Genomic DNA, 25,933 nt, shown 5'->3' on the forward strand with positions numbered 1-25,933 from the left:
AGCCAGCATGCATTGTCCTAAACACAAAGTAGCTTAATTACGTGTATGGACACCTGTGCTTTTCCTATTTCAAAATGTCTTCAGCGAAATAAGGCCTGTTCTGGACCCAAAATTGTAACACGGTTGAGATCAATCCAGCTACTTCAATATCTTTTTCAATCTTCTGGATCAGATGACACTTTCTTTATATATGCCAGAACATTGCAAAAGAAATAACCTCATTATCATTATAATAAAATCTATAAAGCGTTTCTTCATTTATTCGACTAGAACTCTGCTCAGGTTAGAGGAGGGTGGGGTGATACAATATGGATAACACTGTTGATCAAGGCCAAGGTCAGTCAGACAAGATTTTGGTACTTGAAGCGTTCTGTTTTTCGTTTGTAGTTGAATTGATCAATCGCGTTAGAGCAGAACTTGGTTGATTGCAGGTAAACAGTCTGTGTGCTGAGCTAAGGAAGTGGATCACATTGGAGAAATGCAATCTCAGAACCCATCAGCTAATGCCTGATGACAATTTAGTTGAAAAAAACATCATCTTTCAATGCCATGTCTTTAATAACTAACTACACTATAAACAATGACAAGCGCATTGATTTTTGACCCATATATCTACAGTCTACAGCAGTACTTTCAAAATATAAACCCTTATCCCCTGAGCCTTATTGTTGCATGACTGATAGTCGATGGGTTCTGAAATTGGTAATATCCTTATATGTATTTACAATGGACTATAAAGTAGGTCAGGATTTGACAGTTAAATGTAAAAGGTTGTTTTGTAAGGTTTGGTCCCTACTCATGTTGGACTCCCAGATAGTAAGATGGTTGTTTAGTAATTGTGTATTGTCTTTACAGGTGACCTTCAAACAACTGTTTTCGTACAGTTGGAGTCGGCATGACCCGTGCTTTTAAAATTAATCCATTTACGGGCGCCTGTGTCAGATTATGGCACTCTAGATCCACAGGCAGAGAGGGAACACTTTGTTTCCATCAAGCTGGGGGATGTCTGATATAAGCCCAAGTGAAGAGAGGGCGGATGATTACAGTCTGTCCTTACTGAGGATGTTAGAAAGATGACTTCTTGACTGCAGTAAAGGAATGTAGGACAATGCAGGAGGCCATGCAGAGGACACACTAGGTAGGTCATTAAAATGCATGCAGGTGTAGCAGCACACAAAACTCAAAAAGTGTGAAACAAAACCACAATCCAATCAGTTTGATAAGCTGTAACTTTTATTGCACATTCCTGTTTGGTCTTGCAACGACCTTTCACCTTTTAAAACTTTTAAGACCTCGGTTTCGACCAAACACTCAATTCAGGAGTGGGATAAAGTCGCCAAGAAGTAACTGATCACAGGTCAGATGTGCGCGTTCCCTTTACGAGTAAGATTTGAAGCATAGGGAGGTCATACTGATCCTTGATCTGCGACTGGGGAAAATGTCAGTGCAGATCTTTGTGTTGACTGCATTACCCATAAGCCAAATCACTGTCGAGAGCAGGACCAATGGGGAAGGGACAGTAGTGACATCATGGAGGGGACTAGGAAGTTTTCACGGGAGCGTAGGAATTTTCTTGATTCCACTTTGATGCACTCCCAATTAAGAAAATACTCCCTTTTATAATCTTGAGGCGTTTCAACCTTCTGTCCTTCTTCTTTACTCCCTGAAATCCCCCCCTAATAAACACACCTTCCCCCATCACACAAATACATAGGCTATCATTCTTAGTAAGGTTTTTTTTTCTCATTTTCTTGTGACAATACCGGCAACATGCTTCAAATCTTCATTTTGGCAAACCACAAATAAATTAAAACACAAACATTCATAGAACACAATGTGACATTTTGAGGACGCTTCGGAATCAAAGAAATATACATACAATACATAACCCAAAAAAGAAACAAAAAGACCAATAAAAGAGAAGCATTTGCATTTTTTGTTTTTTCCCATATTTTTTCTTGCTTTTCTTGAAAAAAGATATACAGTAGCTAGCTACCAATCACATATCACATGCAGATATAATACAACATAATCAGTTCAACCAGTTAGTGTCTGCAAACTACCAATCTAACCTATATCACAAAAGTATTCTCTTGAAACCAGCAAACACTCAGCATTTTGAGATATTTTGTCGTACTAATAATTCAGTTTACAGTTTTCTCCGCTGACAAGCAGAGAGATCACTATACCATCGACCCTGAAATGACTAGCCAAATTCAAAGAGGACTAACACGCGCTCGTACATGATCACATACCAGACGGTGTGTTTTTTAGTCTTTTGCCTTTTCTTTTCACGATTGGAGGTTGTAACACACATATTTGCTTGCACATGCACTCACACACAGACGCACATTTGTTATTGACCACAGACACGACACATGAAAACGTAGCGTGGCGCGATCCGAAGGCGAAATGCTGGCAACGTTTTGGCCTGCTGAGAGCCGAAGGGTATAGAGATGCTCCTAAAAACCCTGAACCACCCTCCCCCCCAAAAAAATAGGGCAGGAGTGACAAAATGTCAGCGCCAGGCAGGAGGTTTGACATCCTCCATCTTTCTCCTCTCGGTGGCTCTTCTCTAATGACGCTCGGCTGAAATGTCAGACCAATTAGCAGCTCTCCCTCTGACATTTAACTGGCAGATAGACAAACAAACACACGAGGACGGACAGATAGTCTGTGGCTAGTGGAGGCCAGATTGGTTGAGACGGACGTTGCTGCAGCCTCAGACTTTATATGAGTTATTTATAAAAGTCCTTTTTAAAAAGGTTGAAACTCAGGAACGTGTCTCTTATGTAATCACAGAGCAACTAATATCTGTCTTCCGCCATTTTGCAAGCCACCTGACATTTCCACAAGCAGCCGGTGGTGATCAAAGGAAACGCGATTCCCTCCTCTCGGCTCTGCTCTTCTTCTGCCTTCAGTCTCTCTCTTTCAGCAGACATCAATCAGGCTGGTTCATTTAAAGCACCTCTCCATCCTCAGAGGCGCTAGAGCCTGTGTCCTTCTTCATTTCTGTGTCTGTGTGTGTGTGTTGAGTAAGGGCGAGCTTACGTGTGTGTGTGTAGGCGTCTGACGCACAGCTAAACCTGCGTATATTCTACTGTCCTTTAAGTGTTTTACACGGATCGGAGAGACAGACGAGATATTCACGTGTTTACAGTACTAATAATCAGGAGCTGACATAGAAAGTGGAACAAGAAAGCGACGAGTACTTTAGCAAATACAAATTAAAAACAGCACTCCCTTTAGGCCTTAGTGTCATTCACAGTAAATCATATTCTTCTCTGTTTAAAGGGTTGTCTCCCTTGCTCACACACACACACATACACACACAGAGGCATGGCCTTCAGCTGTACTATCTGGTATCTGAATCATGGGAATTACAGTCTTATTCCTCTGCCCCACACACACACACACACACACACACACACACACACACACACACACACACACACACACACACACACACACACACACACACACACACACACACACACACACACACACACACACACACACACACACACACACACACACACACACACACACACACACACACACACACACACACACACACACACACACACACACACACACACACACACACGAGTAGAGAGACAGAGAAAGAAAGAGAGGCGACTGACTGTCATTCTATTTATCATACATAGTGTCTGCATAAAGCAATGTGACTTTTTCATTTCTCCATTAGAAATCAATATCCAATCTACGCAACAATGAGCTCTAAATTTAGCCACGAGAGACTGAGAAACAAAGAGGAACAAAGTGAGCAAAGCAAGCTAAAGTAATAGAGAGAGAAAGAGCACAGCTCCATGTAAATTACAATCTTGTTGCATTGAACTGTGAGCAACGGCACAGTCAAAAGAAGGGGGTAATAAAGGGGCGAATGATTAAGTATAAACGCCAGCGCGCTGCCCATATATTAAACATTAACAGCTTCATTTATATGTAAATGACCTGACGGCTACAGAGAGAGACGGCGGGAAGTGACGCCGGTTCAGTGCTGTAGAGAAATAGATGGGATGAAGAGGACAGGAGAGGGGGATGAGTCTTCTTCATTCAGTAGTCTTTCACATGGGTGGAAAAGTCCACAGTAACCGATTTTTCCCGTACGTGCATGGGTGTGCGTTAGGACAAAAAAAAGAAATCCACGACAGTAACGCACACTCCTATGCACGTGCACACACTCCCAGTTGATGTCCAATGGAGTGAGAAACACACACACATACCTCCCTCACAGGTCTTTCCAAAATGGGGGGAAAGAAGTATCTCCCTGGCAAGAGGGAGAGGAACGAAAGATGATGGCGGTGTGTCTGCTCTCCGAGAGTTTTGTGGAGATGAGGGCAACAAAAAAAAACACCCTCCAAAGATAATAACACAGACACACAAACCAAGAAGAAAAAAAGAACTCTTAGAAGTGTAACAGCAAAAGGTGAAGATGGGAGATTGTTGAGTTAGCGTGGTGTGTCATTTTGCGTGTCGGTGCTAGCTGGGGTTTTATCCGGCTAGCGCTTGGGGTTGGAGGGTCAGCGGACGCTCAGCCGTCGGACACGGGCGGAGACACCCAGCCGTACTTCTCGTGGGTCTTCACCAGGGACTTGAAGGTGGCCTCGGCTTCTTTACGGCTGAACGCTTTCTTGGATTTCCCTGCTTTCCTACATATACGCCCCTGTGAGGAAAGATAAAGGGGGAGGGATGAGAGGGAAATTAAGTTAGCATTTTGTGGAAAAGTACAAAATACAGAAGCAAACTGTCCTCTACTGTCCAGAGAGTAAAGTAGCATACAGTTTGCTAATTGCTACTCAATATATATTTTTCTTTATATTTTCCCATGATTTGCATATGGGACATCTTGACAGAGGTGTAGCTAACAATAAGGAAACCAAGGTTGTGTCCTTAATAGATGCAGGAATGATCCCTGTAACATGGATATGAGTTAGCATTTTAGTACTCCCGGTTTGCTCATCACAAAGCCAACATTTTTTTGAACGGGTTTTTTCTTAGATGCCTGAAATAAGGACACAAAATACTTAAGTAAGTAGTGTTGGTAAATAACCGAATCAAGAATGTCTGAAGCTTTTAAAAACAGGCGTAGACAAACAAGTGGGTACATAAGAAAACTCAATGTGATCAAGTCAAACTTTAGCTGCCTTTAGCTTAGCAATTGTGGCAATGTAGTTATGTACAGCATAAAACTAGCATAATGTTAGGTTTTTACCTCTGGTGATTGAATTCAAATCTCAACATTTATACAAGCGGTGTTAATGTGGAGAATATCCAAAAAAATCATAAGCCAAGGAGCTTGCCTTTTTACTCAGGGACCCCTTGCAATGCTAACTGATGTTAACTATGTGTGTCTCTCAGGAGGAAAACCTCCAAATACTGAATGAATTTCCACTAAATCGGATAGACAAACAGGCCCTGAGCCAAAGTACAATTGATTCGATGTTGGCATTGATCTAAATCAAGGAAGCTTCTCTGCCATTAAGTGATTAATGTATTTCTGCTTTCCTTAATTATGACATTAATAGAAATTGAGGCTTAATTCCAAATCTGAAGGTCAGTTTACCAAACAGCAAAAATCTACAGCCTCCATGTGCAGAATTTTTGGGGTGACTGCAGCATCTATTTAAAGCTGCAATTAGTCATTATTGATTAACCTACCGATAATGTTCCTGGTAAGTCCCCTAAATGTATGGCCTGTGGGAACAACTAGCCATCTCTATTATCTAAATGTCATGGTGACATCTGTAAAGGTCTTAATTTGTGTTATTAACAGTCCAAAACCTAAATGTATTTAATGTACAATCATATAAAGTCATTCCACCAAACACGCTGCTACCAGACATTTTCAACACAGTGGTTTTAAGTAGAAGGATATTCTTTCTTAATTTTCACGTCTTTAAGCATAAGGACATGACTTTCTGTGTCAAAAAGAAGAATATTTTTGGGTGAAATTTAAGAAAAAGTATATCATGTAATTTGACTGATCTGGATGTGCTATAAAAAGAAAGATGGCTTTGGTTGTCACGATTGGTCTTGTCAAAATCACAGACAATGTATAGAAATTCAGAGACACAGCCCACAAGTGCACATGAACCGACTAGTTGGTGAATGCACGGCCGCAGGGGAAACGTTGACAAGACAAGTGGTCTGAATGCAGGCTGACCAGCATTAGATCAATGTTTAAAAGGCAGCGAACGGGCTTTTAAAATGTCACGTCCAATCACAAGCGAGAATAAAACCTCCACCACAACGGGGCAATGGGGAGATAAGTGAAGACCCAGAAGCATCCACTGTGCTAAACGATGAAAGGCTTGTAAATATGACAGAAAATAAATATATGAGCATGTAACCCTCAGTGTGAAAAGCATCTCACTCAGAGCACCGTGACATCTCACAAAGAGACGTTTTCACCCAGGCACCACCTTACTAAAGGCCCCTCCTCCCTACTTCACACACTGGAGCTAATAATAAGTGTGGGATGACAGGGGGGCAAAGAAAAATGGAGAAAAGAGGAGTGGGTGTGAGGATAAAGCTGCTTATTCTGTCGTTGCCAGCAGTGCCAAGTCTTCCCCTTAAGCAGAGTGTGTGGGAGGATGAATAGAAAAAGGAAACAACTGTCTTCACATAGAAACACTCAGACAGCCGTGACAGAGGTGTGATTCATATGAACGTCAAGACTGTTGAAGTACATTTATAGAAATCTACTCCGAATCACAGACACACCACAATTGGGAGGATGGTTCTGACTGTACAGTATGTCTTTGGTAACTCTGCAGTTATCTTCTGTAGGACTGCAACTAAATGTTATTTCATTACAAATTAACCTGCCAATGATGTTTGGATGAATCATTTGGTCTAATTAAGTCCAATGTGATGTCTTTAATGTCTTGTTTGTCAATCCAACACCCAAAGATATACATTTGATATGATATTAAAAAAGAGAAACACAGAAAAGGTCCATATTTGAGGCATTTAAAATGGTGTTTTCTGCCATTATTGCATGAAAAAACACTGGGGGAAATTGAATTGGTTGTTCCAATTTAGAATGAAATAAATAAAAGGTACAAATTATAGATATTAGAGATGTCCCGATCCGATCACGTGATCGGGGATCGGAGCCGATCACGTGATTTTCAAAAGATCGGAATCGGGAGAAAAAAAATCGGGGATCGGGATTCTTTTTTTTTTTTTTTTTTTAAATACTTTTTTTTAAATGTTGTATTCAATGTTACAAAACAAAAATGACCATGTTCAAGTCTTAAAGTCATCCTGAGGCCTTAGTTTTGGTTTCAAATTACAGAACATCATGTATGTGTGGCTTCTTTCTCTCAAATCTGGCAACAGAGTGGGCAGGGCGCAGTGTCTAATTGTAGCAGTAAGCTAACGAGTACTGAAAGCTTTATTTTGTTTTGATCCAAAGCTGCACAACTGAACTGATCCAATGCTGCTGTGAAAGAAAGAAGCGATATCCATGTTGGATAGAATATCCAATTTAAATAAAAAAAATAACCTTAAGGGACAACTTGAATGCTTTTTTTCTTTTTTTTCTCTTAATGCATTGCATAAAGAGCGGATCGGGAAAAATCGGTATCGGCAAATTGTCAAAATCAAATGATCGGAATCGGATCGGGAGCAATAAAAGGTGATCAGGACATCCCTAATAGATATATTTATATAAACATAAGAAGTTAGAAGTAAGAATGTGCAATAAAAAGATAAAATAAATACAAACACAACAAGTTAAATGTCCAATAAAGTATGACAAATAATAAAAATATGTATATAAACACAAGAGGTTAAAGGTCAAATGTGCACATTGTACTACAATATATAACATGTTAAGAAAAGACATTACAGTGGTGCATTAGTATTCATAAGATATCAATGCAAGCTAAAAATTGTTGGGAAACGTTTTTCTGTCGACTCATTTTTTCTCCTAACTATTCGCTCTACTTTGTTGGTACATCGTGTTTGTACCAGTTCTGTAACACTGCACCACTTCCCTCGACCCGGGACCTTTCTTGGCAGGAAAAGAATGGCACAAAGGCCACTCCACTGAAACCAATACTAATGGAATTATTTTAGATGGTGAGCTCCTCTGCATGCTGCACTGCAGATAAATACCCTCATATTGTCACACATCCACGATGTGCTCTTTTAATCCTGCAGTTAAACTTCTGTCCTGTTTTCCAGGAAGAAAACGCCGGATAAATACATCCATTATCCCGCTGCAGAAGATCAGAGGGTCAACCACTGTTATGTAGTCTGGTACACAATGATGAACTTATAAAGCGATTTCATTCTCCAGCTGCTGCGTAAAGATGTTGTTTGACATTTTAAGAAGTATATGACACAATTCTCATATCTGTATGAGAGGTAAATAAAGCTACAGCTGTGTTAGCTTAGCATAAAGACTGGAGATAGGTGGGAAAAGCTCGCTCGGTCGAAAGGTAAGAAAACTAGCCCCCATTAAACTCAAACTAATACAGTTATCATGTAGTCATCATCATCATCTTAGAGGCATGTTCTTATTTCTTAAGCCACAGAGAGATCAAATGGGACTATGTCTCTAGGAAAATACTTTACTGTTTATTTTCAATGAAATGTTTCAAATCTGTTAACACCACAAACACAATATCTATTCACCCCCTGTGCTGGGTCTTGTCAGAAATCTCAGAGATGCTAGCTAAAAACCTGGACACGTTTTACAACTAAATGGATTGGATGGTTAGATCCAACAATAAAACGCATTATTTTCAAAGCAAATACAAACAAAATGGATGAACTATTTCAGGAGTGTTCTTCTACAATTGTCTTGCAACACGTATCAATCATTAGCTCGTTAAATGCATACAGTCTTTTTAAAATGTACACCTGTTTACAGGAAACAAGGTTTGGGTTATGATAACCACGGAAATGTAACGTGACTACTGAAACAACATTAGGGTTAAAACAACTACTGCAGTGCAATGCCTTCAACTACCTTTGTTTAAAAACTGAGACTAAATAAAATATTCAGATGAAGGTTAGAGAGATTAGACAACTTTAGCTTTATAGCGACATTAGCTTAAGGATAGCATTGGTGCTATTTGACTAAGCTTTTCCCTTTATCAGAGTTGATTTGCATTTTGCCTATCCAGTGTTTATTCTCTGCACCCATGACATCTGATGGATAATCAGTACGTCCTACTGCGTACGGTCTCTGCTATTTTGGGTCGAAAGTGGTGCCAGGGATAAATGGAGATGAAGTGATAACGTTGAAGGATCTGGAGATTAGGGTTACAGTTTCCATTCCTGTAGCAACACTGGCCTCGTTTCACTGCAGGGCTTAGACACACTCAGTGTGTCTGTCTCAAACAGTTACACATGTTTGAAGAGCTTGTCCTTTCCATTGGATGTTAATCAATGTAAGGGCCTTGCTATAAACAAAGATAAGTGTATTTGATGCATGACATACTTCTAATGAAGTCAGACAACTTTAGAAAGGCAGGAGGCAATAATCTGGTTTCATCCATATTGTCTTCATTAATGCTTTTACATTATATTGTATATATTTTAAATACATTTGTACATATTTATTGCTGTTATATATTGTGGTACAACGTGCACATTTTTACATAAATGATTATGATAATAAAAAGGTTTTTATTATGTTATCTTATGTGCACATCATTTCCCCCAGGGATAAAAAAGGTTTCCTGATTTCTGTTTATATCATTTTTTTTGTACTTTTTAATTTTATCTACGCATTCAACATTTGAACTTTAACTTTGTTTAAATAAAAAGGTTTTATTCTATTGTATTTTATCTTTGTAGTTTTGTATTTTATTCTAAAATGGATCAAAACTGTCCCAAAATCTAATTTCCCCCCTGGATAGTATTCTGATTGGATCTCACCTTTAGTAAGAAGACAATGAATTATTAGTGGAAGTTGATTTGCACTGGAAACTAGAAAAAAACGTTCCCTTTGTTTGGCAGGTTTTTCAATTGTTTTGAGAAATTCAATGGAGGAAAACAATAACTGACTCATTCAGGTAGATACATGCAGCGTTCCTCTGGGACTGGCCTTGAGTCCCAGAGCATTTTGAATGGAAAACAAACCAACTGGGTGTCACCATGAGGCGCTGCATGAAAACCTGCCCCTCCTGTGGCCTGTGATACAGATTACTGAGGCTGACAGATAATGCACTTTGTTGTTTGGCTAACGTCGCAAAGCACTGGGGGAAAGCTGGGAGATGCTGTTCTCTTCTCAAAATCACAAGCAACGTATAACCATATATCTCCACATGCTGCCATATGGTTGCTGTCATTACCTTAACATGGCGCTTGCTGCAATGGATATCCTTCAGGCAATTAGCATTTTTTAAAGAGGTGCTAAACAGTGATAGAGGAAGGGAGTGTACCATTTTCTTTATTTATCATTGAACAAATCGCAGAGAGCAACCTTTGTGTTTTTAATTTCACGTTGATTTGATTTTAATTTCACATTGATTTGATTTTAATTTCACATTGATTGTAACCTATGAATGGAGCATGTGGCATAATATGCAATGATATCTTTGAATATTGCAATAACAATATAACTTGTAATAAATATACTGATCTTGTAAACATCACCCAAACAAAATAGGTTATCTCTGTTTACTTCAAGTGTTTTTGTTTATGGTTAAATATATTGTTTGCTTACATGATTTCTCAATTTGTTGTTGATGTAGTCTTAGCTAAAAGGGTACTTATTCAGAGTTTCCATTGAAATTCTTTTATGGAACAAATGTAACCTTTAACTTAAAACAGGAAACTCAAATAAAAAAAGGATGACATTTTAAAGTGCCGTTTTCTACTGATACTTTTAACAATATCATAAAAGTAAAGGGGAAGAGAGAGTGTGTGAAAGAGGGGAAATACGCACAAATCTCCCAGAAAGTCCACGTCTTCAACATGGAAATTTTAAATTGAGCATTAATTAGCACCATTGTGGTTGCACACATCTACAAGAATGGCTCGGTGTGCCAAAGATGGACGGACAGAGTAATTAAAAATGTGTGTGTGTGTATTTAGCCGAGCGCCCCGGGCCTATACAGTGCCATGTCAGTGTTTATCTATTTCAGCTAAGCGCTTGCTCGTTGAGAGGTACACACTCGTGTAAAGTGGCTGCTGGGTAATCGTGTGAATGGAGATCAGTCAATGGGCAGAGGAGGGAAGGCCCCAGTGCATGCTGGGAAGCAGCTCTGTGGGCTAGAGGGTTGGGGTGGGGATTACATAACCAAGGCATGTGCTTAACGGGGTCGAATAAACAAACAGGGATCAATGTCATCATCATCCTCACTCATCAGATCATTAAGGAGCGCTGTGGCGGGGTCATCAAAGGATAACTCCACCGTGTTATTAATGCCTCATTTTTTGTTAGATGTTTAGTGTATCGTCTGCTGTCTGCACACTGTCAACAACACAACACTCATTCATCCTGGTGCAGTTACAATGAACTCCGATTGAGTGTAAGAAAAAAAAAAAACCCTAATGAGGGCATGTGGGGGAATCTCGGTTTTGGCTTAGACATTTTTTACAGAAAGTCTGCTTTTAAGAGGCATTGCGTAAAATACTATCCAGTTGCACTATGGGTAATGTAGGATCCAGGGTTTTTAAACGCTTCATCTATACTGGGGACAAAAAGTTGTGAGGTCTCAGTGTCTTTTCTTTCAATTCAAATTTTGATCCTTCACTTGTGAGTCCCTACATTTTAAAAAATACCCCTTTCATCAGTTTTGATTAGAGTAACTGACAATCCATTTCATTATCTTTGACTCTATTAATCATAGCATTTATAATATTGATTGTTGAGTCAATGTAAAAAATGTTTTTTTTTATTTCAGATTCAAACTGGGAAGAAGCAGCAATGTACTTTAACATTTAAGAAGGTTGGTACCAGCATATATTTGGGTTTTCTTCATCAACTATCACTATTATTCTTCATTTCACAGCTGATGTCACACAACACAACTGAATTATACGCGATGAATGTCTAAAGACTGTAACTTACGTCAATGTGAGCTCAAGAAAATGACAGTTTCAAGAAATGAATAGCAAAGAAATGTCTGCAAAACAAAATCCAATTAGCCTTGCTTTCATAACATATCAAAAAGAATAACCAGGAGTACTAAACACTGCTTTACAGACAACAATTCAACAGAGATCAATTATCCAGCTGTCTCACACTATGAATAAACCTTCATCCAACAAGATGCCGCACAAAACCACAGTTTTTTCCAACAACCTGCATGGCACACGAGGCTTAAATTACTGTCATAAAAGATTCCATCGTGCCATAATGGTGATCACCTTCAGTGCCTCCTTCCTGTCACCTCACCCTGTGTGCTTGTGTCAGTGTTTCCCTCAGAGGTGAAGACACGTGGGAGTTACGTTGACTTTCCCTTCAACAGTTTGTCACGGCGTGTATCCTCTCACACTAAAAATAGGCAGGGAGCTTCTAAACAAGCCACATCACTATTGCCACAGCAAACTGGTGCCCAAGGATGAATAAATATACTCTGTGTGTATGAAGGGTTATATAGCTCTGCGTCTGTCCTGATGAATGAGAGACGGGTGCATCTCCTGCAAAATTGGGACACAAGCTAGAGGGAGCATATGCAAACGAGGCAAACAATGAGATAAAGAGCTGCACGCACACATACAAGCGCACACAGGAATAATTAATCAATATTGTTTCCATTAGCAATCTGGAGAGGGAAGACACTGCACCATAATTAGGGAGCACTGCGGAGCTGCTCATCTCCTCAAGCAGCAAATCAAGAAGAACACACACACCGACACACACATATGTCTCTCTGTCTCTCTCTCTCTCTCTCTCTCTGTCTTTCTCTTTCTTTCTCTTTCTCTCTCTCTCTCTATGCATGACCTATCTTGGTTTACAGATGCCCTAAAGAGGACGCGGGACAAATGTTATCATCATCAGAGACCAATAAAGCATGAGGGTGGGGGGTGGGGGGAGGGCAGGAGAATCCACTGACAGTTTACGTAAGGTCTCCTGCCACAGCGCCGTCATACTGCTGACGTCAGAGAGCGTCAGAGGGGCAGGCTCTACGGATGAGATGAACGTGATATGACTAAAGAGTGAGCCTTTCGAACAGTTTTAAAGAAAGGGTTTGGGATAGATATAACTTCTAATCCATTGAACGTAGACAGGCACACCATTAGAATTGCTTTGTATGCCGCACGCCTCACAATAATCCAAAAATGAAGATCCGCCTGATATTTTGTTATGGTTTGACAAACTGATTGGAGGTATATATGTGTTTCATTTATGAATATATTGTTTTCTTGCATTATTTCTACATGTTTTTGTTGATGTAGTCTTAATTAAAGGGGTACCTATTCTGCTGTTCCATACATTTCAGTCTGCCAAAACACAACAGATTGCTTCCTCAATAAAAGAAAATATTAAAAAATAAACGTAATGGCTCCAATTGAACTTAGCACATAGAACTCCTAATCAAAACCATTGGAGAGGTTATCAAATTTGATGAACCCTGAGTTATTAAACCCAATTGCACCATACATGAAAGAGGAATGGTTCAGAGTTAACTATGGGCATAGATATAACAGAATAAGGACTCACACATGAGTACCGCACTGGGTTGTTACTGCTGATGTTTTTTTGTTTGTGGTTTTTTCTCCTCATCTGTTTTCGTTTGTGGGTTTTATTATGTTTATTATGTTTTGTCCTAAATGTTTTGCTATGGTGTCACCTTGTAACATGGTTAGAAAACTGGGATGCTCATCCAGTTGAGAAATAGAGAATCTATTCAGTGCTTTTGGAGATGCAGCCATTTCCATCTGAATTGCAGAGCTGCTGCAGTGCACTGAGGATGTGAAAAACAGATTTGACAGGATTACATAATCCAGTGAGTCTACATCAGGAAGCACTGCTGGTAGGTAGACTACCTGCTGTCTCTATACAATCATCCCTCTTTCTATCCATCACAAGTGTTTTATTCCTCCTTTAGAATAATCTGATAGGAGTATACAGATATATTGTGAGACTGCATTAGATGGGCTTTGGAGACGGTTCCATTACACAGCAGTGGGTCTTTGTTGTCAAAGGATGCTGATTTATGGAGGCAATAAAAGGAGAGAAAACCGGGACTGCAGCGAAGAGCTGGCATAAAGGACACACTGAGGTTTGCTCCGCATGAAATGGCTGCCGTAAAGTCACATAAAGATTAATAATATTCATAATGAGTTTGCAGAAGGCAGAGGAGGAGACTACAGACCTATAGCACACATTGAGCAAATGCTAAAAATAGACTAAACAAAAAGCAATGCATCCATTTAACTGAATGAGTTTCTGTTAAAATGATATTTGAATATAAATATGATGAGAAGACTGCCTCTCATTGGGACATGCTTCCAATTGATTATGTAAAAAAATAAAATAAAACATCTTGAAATATAACTCCACTGGTGTTCAACAATGACACTTAATCAAGGAAATGATAGGGAATAGATGAGATTAACAAGAACATATTATCATATTTTTCAATCAAAAACTGCTTTAAACACCCTTATTAGACTAAAAGCCTCCACTTAATGCTGCACATGAGTATAGCATTATTACGCATTAATTACGCATGACGTAAATGGCACTGCTCATACCGAGAGCGTGTCATGGCTGAAAATAGATGTACTTAACACGATTAACATGCTTGATACTTAATGATATTCCATGCAAGGAATTCTCACCCACCCTCCCCCACAACACCCCTTCCTCCTCTCACCTGTCCTTTTACGAGACTCGCTGCAAACTGCCTCATCACCGCCTCCACCGTGTAGGCGCTGGACCATCCGCGGGGGGTCAACAGCTCCATGCATATGGCCCCTCCGTCCAGCACGTATCCGTTCTCCAACCGGGGCGTCAGGACGCGCATGAACGGTGGCGAGAAGGGGAAATTATCTGGAAAGGTGACGTTGAGCAGAATGAACTCGGTGCTGGTCTCCTTCATGTCCTGCCACAGCGCCGAGTCCTTGTCCACCTGGTGTAGCTTCACGTTCCAGTCGTACAGGTTGTCCTCCACCAGCTCCACCGTGATGAAGTTGTCCCCTAACCTCCGGATCTCCTGCAGCTCCTTCATCAGCCTGCGCGTCCGGACCTGGGTGCAGTGTTGCCGGTGAGGCGCCAGCGGTGGTATCGAGGAGGAGGAGGAGGCACTGGTGGTTTTACTCCCACCTCCACCTCCTCCTCCTCCAGTCTGCTGCTTCTCCTTCGCATCCTTGCCCAGCTTATCCTTCCCGGACCCGGCCTTGTCCTTGCCCACCTGGTCCAGCTTCCTCGCCTTGATCTCCGGGGTGCTCAGGATGTTGTTGGTCTCGTTGGCGGTCTGACAGTGTTTGTTGGCGTTGTTCTTCTGGTTCCCTCCCTTGGTGCCCTTTAGCGATCCCTGATGGTGCTTTGGGTCCTCGGTGTCCCGGTCGTGCAGGCGGATGAGACCGATCTTCCGCAGTAAGGTGGCCATACTTTTTATATAGATCTATCCTCCGTTCCCCCCGCACAGGGGCAAGAATCACCCTTAAAAAGTCGGGTCTCCTCACAGAAGACCTTTTATCGATGCTGATTATTAACCTTGTTGTACCGCAATCCCCCCCACTGCAGCCTCAGGATCAACACAACCGGGGAGCAGGTTCCTCCTCAGTGCAGCATCTGGACACGACTCGACTGAAGAAAAAAACAGTAAAACAACAAAAACAGGCGAGATTAAATGAATATTCTCTCACAGTTGGTTCGAAACAGATCACCCCCCCTCCACATCATGACTGCAGTTGTTCGATGATCCATTACGCAGGATCGCGAAGGGGATGCTATAATATATTTTATTATAGCGAAATGTCAGGCAACGTGATTAAAACACAAGAAAAACAAAGAAGGAACTATGTAGTGACATTAAAGGTGGAAAACCCCATAATGCATCTGAAGCGTGTTAACAAATCGTACTAATGATTACAAGAAACACCTATAGGAAATGTATAGGAATCATAGAGGCTATGGAACATTGCCAAGGACACTCTAAACAGGCTATTCATATACAATTATATTATTATGGAGGATTTAAACCCCACAAATCCCAATGAATGCACGATATATTCACTTAAAGACTCAATCATAAGAATATCATACATTATTCTTTATGGGTGCTCTTCCGCCCACACAGAACCAATATTAAAACAGCAGCCCGTTGCTTACCATAGAGGGCTGAAACTCGAGGTAGCCTATGTCTGTTTTGTATATCCTTGTTGTGATAGACCGGACACCGATCCTCGTTGTGCGTAAAAAAGAAGAAGGAATGGCTCCTCCAGCATCCAGTTGGACTTGCCGTCGGTGGAGCTGCAGTGCGAGGAGAAGCAGAGTCTTTGATGTGTTCGCAGCTGCGGCAGCTCCAGCTTTAATGCAGCCGAGGACAAACCAGCCCCCGTTAATCCTCCTCAGCCAGTCTGCTCTCACCGGAGAGGCGCTGCTACGACGGCCTTTCAAAATAAAAGCACTGACGTTATCGGTTACATTTTCAAGTTTCAAGGCTTTTATTGTCATGTTTGGTCGCATAGCTACAGTGTAGTTATGCCAATGCAAATCTTAGGTCACAGACAGGCTCCTCCAACAGTGCAACAACACAATAAAACAATAAAACAGTAAAGTAAATAAAATAAAATAGAATATAATAGAAACAGAATATAATAGAAAACTGTGCAGAATAGTCTACAGTAATTGGAATATTGATATATGAGTTGTAAACAGATGAATGTTATGTATGTTCTTTCAAAAGTTCAGGTGTTTAACATTCAAGCTCTGACATGGTAACCAAATGTGTATTCGCTTAACATTTTACTTGAACTGTTACCTTTTGTTTTTACTTTCTTTTGTATTTATTGTTTTACTCAGTATATGTACCTGTGTACCTGATGTCAATGTTTTGTGTGTATATCATGTTTGATGTACAGTGCACATATTGTCTTGAATTAAGGGGAAAATATGCTCGAAAATGGGGATGGGGATACAGTCCATGATTGATAACTGTTGTTTTCTGTAAACAATTATGATATTAGTGATAATGAAAATGATAGTGAAAAGATGTAACAAGCAACAAGACAATAACAATTGATTTATAACCGGGAACATTATGACAGGAATAGCTGATTGCAAAAAAGTTGGTTTAACACCGTACACATAAAACAATCAATCATTTCAATTCACAACAAGTCAACAGTTGATCAAATGTTTCCTAAAAGGTTCATTTCTAGTCTGTAGTGAGTTTATTTCTAAAGGAAATTGCCTATTTAAATTAATCTAAAACCAGTTACTTTGGTAACATTATTTTTTGTTAAAAATTGTTGCTGTACACAAGCATGTTTTCATTTAGGGGCTTCATAAAGTACATTACTGGCCTGTGCAAGGAGCCAAATCTGTTCATGTAATATTACTTTTATTTTGAAGTTTCATGGTGTATTTTCTGGTTTTTCTGGCTAACTGGCTTTGCTCTGTTTACCTGCACGAATACAGGCTGAGCAGAAATGCCAGAGGAATGTAAACTCAACATCATTGACATTCACTTTTACTTTTAGCCTCCCACAATGCAGACAGTCCTTTTGGCCTATATATTTACATTGAGTCAAAGTTACCCAATTCTCTAAGCAGAGCTCAGCTTTATTTTAGATGTATGTTGGGAAATACAGGATACTTTGAGACTTAAAAAAATATATACAATATAGAAAAAAGGCATAAAAATATGTTTTGTACCAGCCTACCATCTATAACAACATTGTGAATGTTAATCCTGAAAATGCAATATATAATTACTGCATTCTTTAATTGTTACAGAATAATTATTGTATTGAACACGGTAATATGATTCAAATAACAAGAACATTCACATTTTATATTACATTTTTAAAATACTGGTTTAGAGGCAGGCAAGCCACCACTACACTGCTGTAAGAAACTCATGTCATAATGTTCCTCACAAAGAAGCTTCTACATAACCGGCATCACGACATTTTTAGGCAGTTAACGACAATCTGTCATTAGTCGCTACCTAGGTTACCGAGCAGCAACCACATCAATTGGCTACGTCTCTACCGTAAAGCATTTCGGTGTTCCGACTGTCGAAGCCAACATTTGACAAAACGCTTCCTCTAAGCGGAACAGCTTATATTTATATTTAGTAGTTTAGATACAGATAATTAAGATGGCAGAGAAATTTGATAACCTGGAGGAGCATCTGGAGAAATTTATCGAGAATATTCGACAGCTGGGAATCATCGTTAGTGATTTTCAGCCCAGCAGCCAGGCAGGACTCAACCAGAAACTGTGAGTTTTATATATATAACCTTATAAATGGCACAAATCTGTAAATAAACACCCTGTTAACACATTTAATGGACCTGTTTTATCAGGAATCTGATGATCTCTGGACTGCAGGACATAGAGAAATGTCGCCAGCAACTGCACGAGATCAACGTTCCTCTGGAGGTGTTTGAGTGAGTGACGTCATCCGTGGTGTTTTTGTGCTTTTCCGGCTTTTTAACCTTTAAATAATATTTTCCTTACACCTCTGCTTTAGTATGTCATTGTTTTAAAGCTGTGAATACCAGTGGTGTAAAGTAACTGAGTACATTTACTCAAGTACTGTATTTTGACACATAATACTTTTAACATATGATTATTTGGAATAGATTAAACCATCCAACATTATAATTAAGTATCTAAAATGATTATCGGGTTAACAGAAAATGAATTGGCAACAATGTAACAGTCCCAGCTTCTTAAATGGGATGATTTCCTGCTTTTGCTTTAAATATTTTAAAGGTCCCATGTCATGCCCGTCCCCTTGTGTGTTATGAAGGTTTTTCGGCATGTAAACGGTCTGCAGAGTCACAAACCCTCAAAGTACACCCTGTAGCGAGTAAAACTCTAACACAGAAAATACCTGTCTGTGCTGCCCCAGAACGCCTCGTTGGAGATTTCTCATTTTCCATTGTTTTCTTCTTGGGTATAGTGACGTATTAGGGTATAGTGACGTAACTTAGCGGCCGCGGAGCCGTTACATTTGGAACAATCCGCGGACTTCCTCACACACACACACTCGGCGGGACGTTGCGAGGCTCGCTGCTGCGAGGAGCGGACAGTGTGAGCTGGCTCACTGGTGTGGGGTCGGCGAGACAGGGACACACAGCGGAACTCAGCCTGAGCACACACACAAACTCCCAGCCAGGCTGTGGGTGTGTGTGTGTTTCGCTGTGTCTCGCAGACGGCCACTGGGCTCATAGGGAGGGGGGGGCAGGAGCTCCAACAAGCCGTTTAGGACAGAGTGAATACACATACTATACAGAGATGCTATATGAGAAACCAATGTGAGTTTGGAAAATTGCACAATATAAATGTATTCTAGTTTACCTCAACAATGGAATTATGACCAGTAGAAATGGCCATGACATGGGACCTTTAATATTCTAATATTATAGTACTTTTAATCCAAATACTTCAGATAAATGCTCCTAATCGTACCTAAATACTTTTATAGTACCATTCTTGATGCAGTACTTTTACTTGAAATTGAGTATTTTTACATGGTGGTGTCAGTGCTTTTACTCAAGTCAATCATCTGGGTACTTTTCCACCTTTGCTGAATACATGTATGTGTTGTGTGAGAGAATATATATTACTTTGCGATAAAGCCTCGCCAAAGCCCATTCTAAAATCCCACAATTGTATATCTCCATTCCCTTTTCTTCCCTTGTGGTTACGCTACATTGCACATTTCACTTTTAGTTTTGATTATTAGGAGGCACTTATGAATTCAGATTGTACAAACTGGCAAAATATACAAATTTGGAAATTGTGGCCACTTCTAATTTACCGTATTCATGTGGAGGATGGCTAAAATGATAGAGAAACAGCAAACAAAGCTTTATATTAGCAATCTAGAAACTGGTATTAATAAAACCTTATCTGTGCTTCTCAGTTCCCCTGACTGATATTGTTTTGCCTTGTGTTTGCAGATACATTGACCAAGGTCGAAACCCACAGCTGTACACGAAGGAATGTCTGGAGCGAGCCTTAGCCAGGAACGAGCAGGTCAAAGGGAAGATTGACACCATGACGGTAAGAGATAGTCCCAGGGTCACTGAGATTCCCCTCCAATGACACAGAAGAAAAAATATAAACCGAGCCAACAAACTATTCCACTGATTAAACGGCTCCCAAGGATATTTGGAATGTTTTCAAAGATCAAAATGTCCCCTTTTTCAAGGAGAGTCAACAAAGAGGCATGTCCTTCAGCTAACCCTTTTCCCCAGTGGCCTTTTTGTTGTTGATACAATTATTTGTCCTTAAACCCAAGGCTTAAATATGTGTGTGTTTATGTGGCTAAACACAGCACTTATTTGGAATCCAAGTGGGTGGGCTAGGCAAAAATACCAAAATATTTTATTATGATATATATATATATATATATATATATCAGTGTTTCCCCTAGGATGTCATAGCAGCGGTGCTAAGGCACGTGGGCCCAGAATAATGTGAGCGTGGAGCACGTGGAATTTTTTAGTGTGCGTGCGAAGTGCGCCCCGCCAATTTGTTTCTATGTGTCTGCCAGCACAAGAAAGGCTCTTGAGGCCTAGGACCAGGGCTGGTTCTAGACAAGTTGCTGCCCTAGAAGAGATTTTAGGCGAGATTTTATATATAAAGAATAAATGAAAATCTCTACAAAAGAGAAATACACTACAAAAACAGAAACTTATTGACATATAATAATATGTCAAAATGGCTTCAAATGTATTCAGTAGGGGTGTAACGGTATACGTACCCATACCGAAATTACACGTGTGTACCAAAGTGTACCGAACAAATATAACGTTACACGTAAAAAATTGAGAACGTGAACAACTTTTTGGAAGTAATCTCAGGTGCTGCGTCGCAGCATTCAGAGTAATTTGCTCACGTTGGGTTCAACGCGTCACAGAGCGAGCAAGTCATTTCATTGGACGAGAGGCATACTATGAGAGCTGGTCAGAGGGATGCTTTCAAATGTAGTCAATAATTTGAGGAACTGTCGAATTGGCGAACGCAGATAAAGTTGAGCTCGAAAATCCTCCAGCATCATTGAAGTCTCCGGTTTAGGAACATTTTGGTTTCGCAGTTACGTACAAGGATGACGGACAAAGACAGGTGGACCAAACCAAAGCTGTTTGTCGGCATTGTTCAACTAAAATTGGTTACGCGGCTGGCAATACATCAAACTTGCACACTCATTTGAAAAGGCATCACCCGAACGTGAATATCACCAGTACAAAAAGAAAAAAAGACTGAAGTGCAAACCCAACTCCCGCTAGCATTTAAGCCTCCACCACCCGTAAAAAGTTCAGACCGAGCCAAAGCTATTACAAACGCCAAATATCCTTATGTTGCCATGTTAGCAAAACGCTACCTGGCTGTATCTGCTACCTCTGTCCCCAGCGAGAGGGTGTTCTCCACAGCAGGAGACATTGTTAGTGCCAGCAGATCTGCCCTTTCGGCAAGCAATGTGGACAAGTTAATTTTTCTTTAGAAAAAACTGGAAAATACAATGACAAGCAAGCAAGTCCTAATGTCAAACTAGTACAGTAAAGTTCAAATACAGATTATTTCAGTACATCGAAATGCTGCACCTTAATGTTTATTTGATTATATTTTGTATTTATTTGAGTGAATACATTATTCACAGTTTAATAATAATAAAAACAAAACAACAAATATTTTAGTTTTGTGATAATCTTTTCTGCTGGACTGAAAACGTACCAAACCGTGACCTAAAAACCGAGGTACGTACCGAACCAAAATGTTTGTGAACCGTTACACCCCTAGTATCCAGTATTATATGAACATGTTTTAATTGGGGGGTGGACATCACATCCTCTAGGGGGGTCCGGGGGTATGTCCCCCCCCAGGAAGATTTTTGAACGTTTTAAAGTAAAATGCTTCAATCTGGTGCACTTTGAGCACACAATTACTAGAGACCTGATCTAGGGGGCACAACTCTAAAACGCCCATATGAAAAAGATCTGTTTACATTTTTATAATCAAATAAGTATGTGAACATAACCAATAACCTACCATAGCCAATAACAAATAAATGTTTACATTTATTTATTTATGCATATTTTTGTATCTCTCCAACTTTAAACGATATTTTTGGTTTACTGTCCTATAGTATACATTGGAATGATTTCAAACCTGTTTTTATTTATCCTAATAATTATAAGGATCGCCTTGGAAATATGTGTTTACATAATTTGTAAACACATATTTGTTTGAGATAACTTAGACTAAAATCTAAACACTCAAAGAGTCCTTTACCTCACTGAGCCTCTCAGTCTGACAGGAGAGCTCTCCTCCACCCTGGTTGTAGAAACATCTACTTCTTATATCCGTTAGCGCAGCTAGCACCAGATTCTAATAACAACAGAGCCGGTACCGGTGCGCCCTCTCTCTCTCTCTCGCTCTCCCTCTCTCGCTCTCTCGCTCGCATTTTGGCTGTGAGCTGCGGGCGCCTGATAAGCCAACATCCCCCACTTTCATCACTTACAGCGCCCATCGTACAGGGCAAATGAAAAGCTTAACCGGGGTGAAAAGGGTGTTACATTTAAATAATTATGAATGTTGTTACATCAAGGCCAAAAATTAGGATGAGCGCCAACGGTCAAAAATGTTTTTTCCCCTCCCAGAGCTACCAGCACAGCACCCCCCAGATCTGGCACCCTAGGCGACCGCCTATGTCGCCTATGCCACAGATCGGCCCTGCCAGTACATACAGTGGAAATGTCTCAAGATTTAGCAAAAATACACCTTTATTGAACATACAGTAACACAAATACTACAAATCACAAACAATCAAAAATGAAAAAGGGTCACCACTTATTATTATTTTAATAAAAAATAGTGCCGCCACTATTTGTATACAGGGGAAAACACTGTATATATATATAACCTTAAACACATATTCTGATTACGCATCTAATGACTATTCTTTACAAAATAACAACTTTTAAAGGCTATTTTTTGTACTCTGGTGCAAAATTAACCCACTGGTAGTTTAAAATGAAATTATAGATAGTTTATTTTTATAATTGTCAGGTTTACGCTGACTATGTTTACATGCATGGACACAAATACAGAGTAATCAGATGAACAGTTTGATTTAACAGGAGTCCTGTTTGTTAATCGATTTGATTTAAAGATCCCATGTCATGGCCATTTCTACTGATCATAATTCCATTGTTGAGGTCTACTAGAGTATATTTATACTGTGCAATTTTCCTAACTCACATTGATTTGTCACACAGCATCTCTGTATAGTATGCATATTCACTCTCTGCCCTAAACGGCTTGTTGGAGCTCCTGCCCCCCCTTCCCTGTGAGCCCACTGTGCTCTGATTGGTCAGCTGGCCCACTCTGTTCTGATGAGTCCACCACCGTTACAGCGGAACATCAGTGATTATGTGTTGCAATGGCGTTTGATAGTAACCAGAAAATGACACCAGTAATGACGAGAGAGAGTGTGTGTGTGTGTGAGGAGCTCCACGGACGTAAAGTAATGGCTCCACGGATTGATTGGACCAATGGGTCTATTTGGGTATGGTCACGTCACTGTACCCAGGAAGAAAACAATGGAAAAAGAGAAATCTCAAACGAGGCGTTCTGGGGCAGCATAGACAGGTATTTTCTGTGTTAGAGTTTTACTCGCTTCAGGGTGTACTTTGAGGGTTTGTGACTCTGCAGACCGTTTACATGCAGAAAAACCTTCATAACACACAAGGGGACGGGTAATAACCAGAAAAGCATGACATGGGACCTTTAAGTGATGATGTTTAGTGAGATGAAAAAACAAAACCACAATATTCAAATGATATTCCCTCAACTAATTCACATCAGATCCTCAGAGTAGTGTGAGTTAGTCGGTGCTTGTTATTGTCAATTTACTGAATATGATGCCACTGAAATGTGATCAATTATCACAGTAGCCGCTTTCACACTTTACCGTACTTAGTGCCCAGCACTTAGTGCCAGCACTTAGTACCCCCATGGAACTAAGTACAGATCGCGTTCACACCGGAATAAGTTCCCTGAGGGAAGATTACGCAAATGAAGCCGCTGACGTCACTTCTTCTTCTTCTGCTTTGGGTTTACTGGCAGGCCGCAAACCATTTCAAGGCGTATACTGCCCCCGAAGTCCCCGGAGTAGGGGACTGGCTTCAGTAGAAGCTGCTGGGACTCCCAGCAGCTTCTACTGAAGCCTTCCGAGTAAATCGCCAGAACGCAGACACCACCTCATCACTCCACTGCTCCCATGTTTTTTTTTGTGTTGCCATAAGTTATTCTCTCTCCGTTGGTGCGTGGGGCTAATGCTAATAATGCTAATGCCAGCAAATACAATGGCGGCTTCACAAAACTTTTTTGTTTTGTTTTACGGGGCATGGTTTGCAATTCGCCCAGCCAATCGAAATTGGTACTTTTTTCTCCCCAGGATAGTACCACCTCTCTAGAAGGCACTACAAATGGGGGTAAAAGTTCTCGGAACTAAGTACTCTTTTTGGTGTGAACGCAACATTCCAGGCACTAACGGAACTAAATGGGAAAAGTACGGGTAAAAGTACTCCGGTGTGAACGTGCCTATTGAAGTCTCACCGTGCCCTAAAACTGGGCAGACTTAAGATTTCATATTGTTTTATCAATTCTTAACTTGCTATTTCCTTGAAAAACATATTCATACATTAATTAAGATAAGATATACTTTTGATCCCAATTTTGGAATCTACAGCATATTAGCATCCTTGGGTTTCGTGAAAGGCGCTATATAAATTGAAATTATTATTATTATTAAAACAAGGCATTGCACGCATGAAAAGTTGAAAATAAATAAAAACAAAACATCCCAAATAGAAAATAAAACGGGACTAAAGAGTCAAATATAAACATGTGGACTGTGAAAGATAAAAATGTGTTGCCTTCATCATGAAGTTAAAATAGTAACAAGTCACTTATAAACCCACCTCTTCTGTTTTATTTTATTTTATGACAGAAATTCAAGAGCCTTCTGGTGTCCGAGCTGGGCAAAGTGTTTCCCGAGGAGATGGTCAAGTATAAGGCGATCCACGGAGAAGACGCCCCCTCCTAGTGACCGCTGTTCTGCGACCCCTGACCTTCAACCTGTGACCCTTGAAATGAAAAGCCTGAATTGAAGTTTGACAAAGCTGGTTCCCCCGTGGTCGCCTGCACAATATCATTACCCCGTATTATTTGTTGTCAAACTTGTGATTCTGTTGCCGACTAGGGACATGGTTTATTATTTCTGCTCAGCACCCTGACTCTGCCAATCCTTCTCAAAGCTAATTTAAAAGAAATACAAATCATTAGCGAGTATACGGGAGGATTAGTGAGGAAAAACAAATACTTTTCGGCACTGGGTGGCTGCCAGGAGACACATTTGTTTTTTTATGTCCCTGTTGAAGCTCTCAGTTGGCAGCAGAGGCAATTTATTAAACTCCCAACTGTACAGAAGAAAATATGAAAGAGCTGCGCGGCGCCAGTCTGATTCTGCATTGAGGAATATAGTCCATCAGTTGTACATACCGTGTATTTATACTCTTTCACTCTACCTTTTGTAATGCTTCCTAATCATTGCAACATCCATTTGTACCACACACACTTCATGACGTTTTGTATCAAGCTCAGGTTTCTAACAGCCTCAAATATTCAATGCAAAAGCTGTTTGATGGTGATTATGTGCCTGATCACTCCACACGGTCAGAAATGAATCCACTCTTTATTTGTTTGTATTATAATTTTTGTTATTAAACGATCCTTGTTGGA

At 40.2% G+C, this 25,933-nt stretch overlaps 2 protein-coding genes across 2 annotated transcripts; one reads left to right on the forward strand and one right to left on the reverse strand.

The window, feature by feature from the left end:
- Window positions 1-1,211: 1,211 nt before the first annotated feature.
- On the reverse strand, window positions 1,212-16,891 carry ube2ql1 (ubiquitin conjugating enzyme E2 QL1). Its single transcript, XM_079652744.1, has 3 exons — window positions 16,277-16,891; window positions 14,817-15,751; window positions 1,212-4,687 (listed from the first exon to the last, which is right to left on the reverse strand). Exons 2-3 carry the CDS (start codon window positions 15,549-15,551, stop codon window positions 4,556-4,558), a joined length of 867 nt encoding a protein of 288 aa, XP_079508870.1. The 5' UTR covers window positions 15,552-15,751; window positions 16,277-16,891; the 3' UTR covers window positions 1,212-4,555.
- Window positions 16,892-18,141: 1,250 nt separating this feature from the next.
- Window positions 18,142-25,933, forward strand: med10 (mediator complex subunit 10). The gene is made up of 4 exons (XM_079652745.1): window positions 18,142-18,394; window positions 18,481-18,564; window positions 20,086-20,188; window positions 25,143-25,933. The coding sequence occupies exons 1-4, from the start codon at window positions 18,273-18,275 to the stop codon at window positions 25,236-25,238; spliced, it is 405 nt and encodes a 134-aa protein (XP_079508871.1). The 5' UTR covers window positions 18,142-18,272; the 3' UTR covers window positions 25,239-25,933.

The sequence above is a fragment of the Notothenia rossii genome (genome assembly GCF_949606895.1).
Source record: "Notothenia rossii genome assembly, chromosome: 10".
NCBI lineage: Eukaryota > Metazoa > Chordata > Actinopteri > Perciformes > Nototheniidae > Notothenia > Notothenia rossii.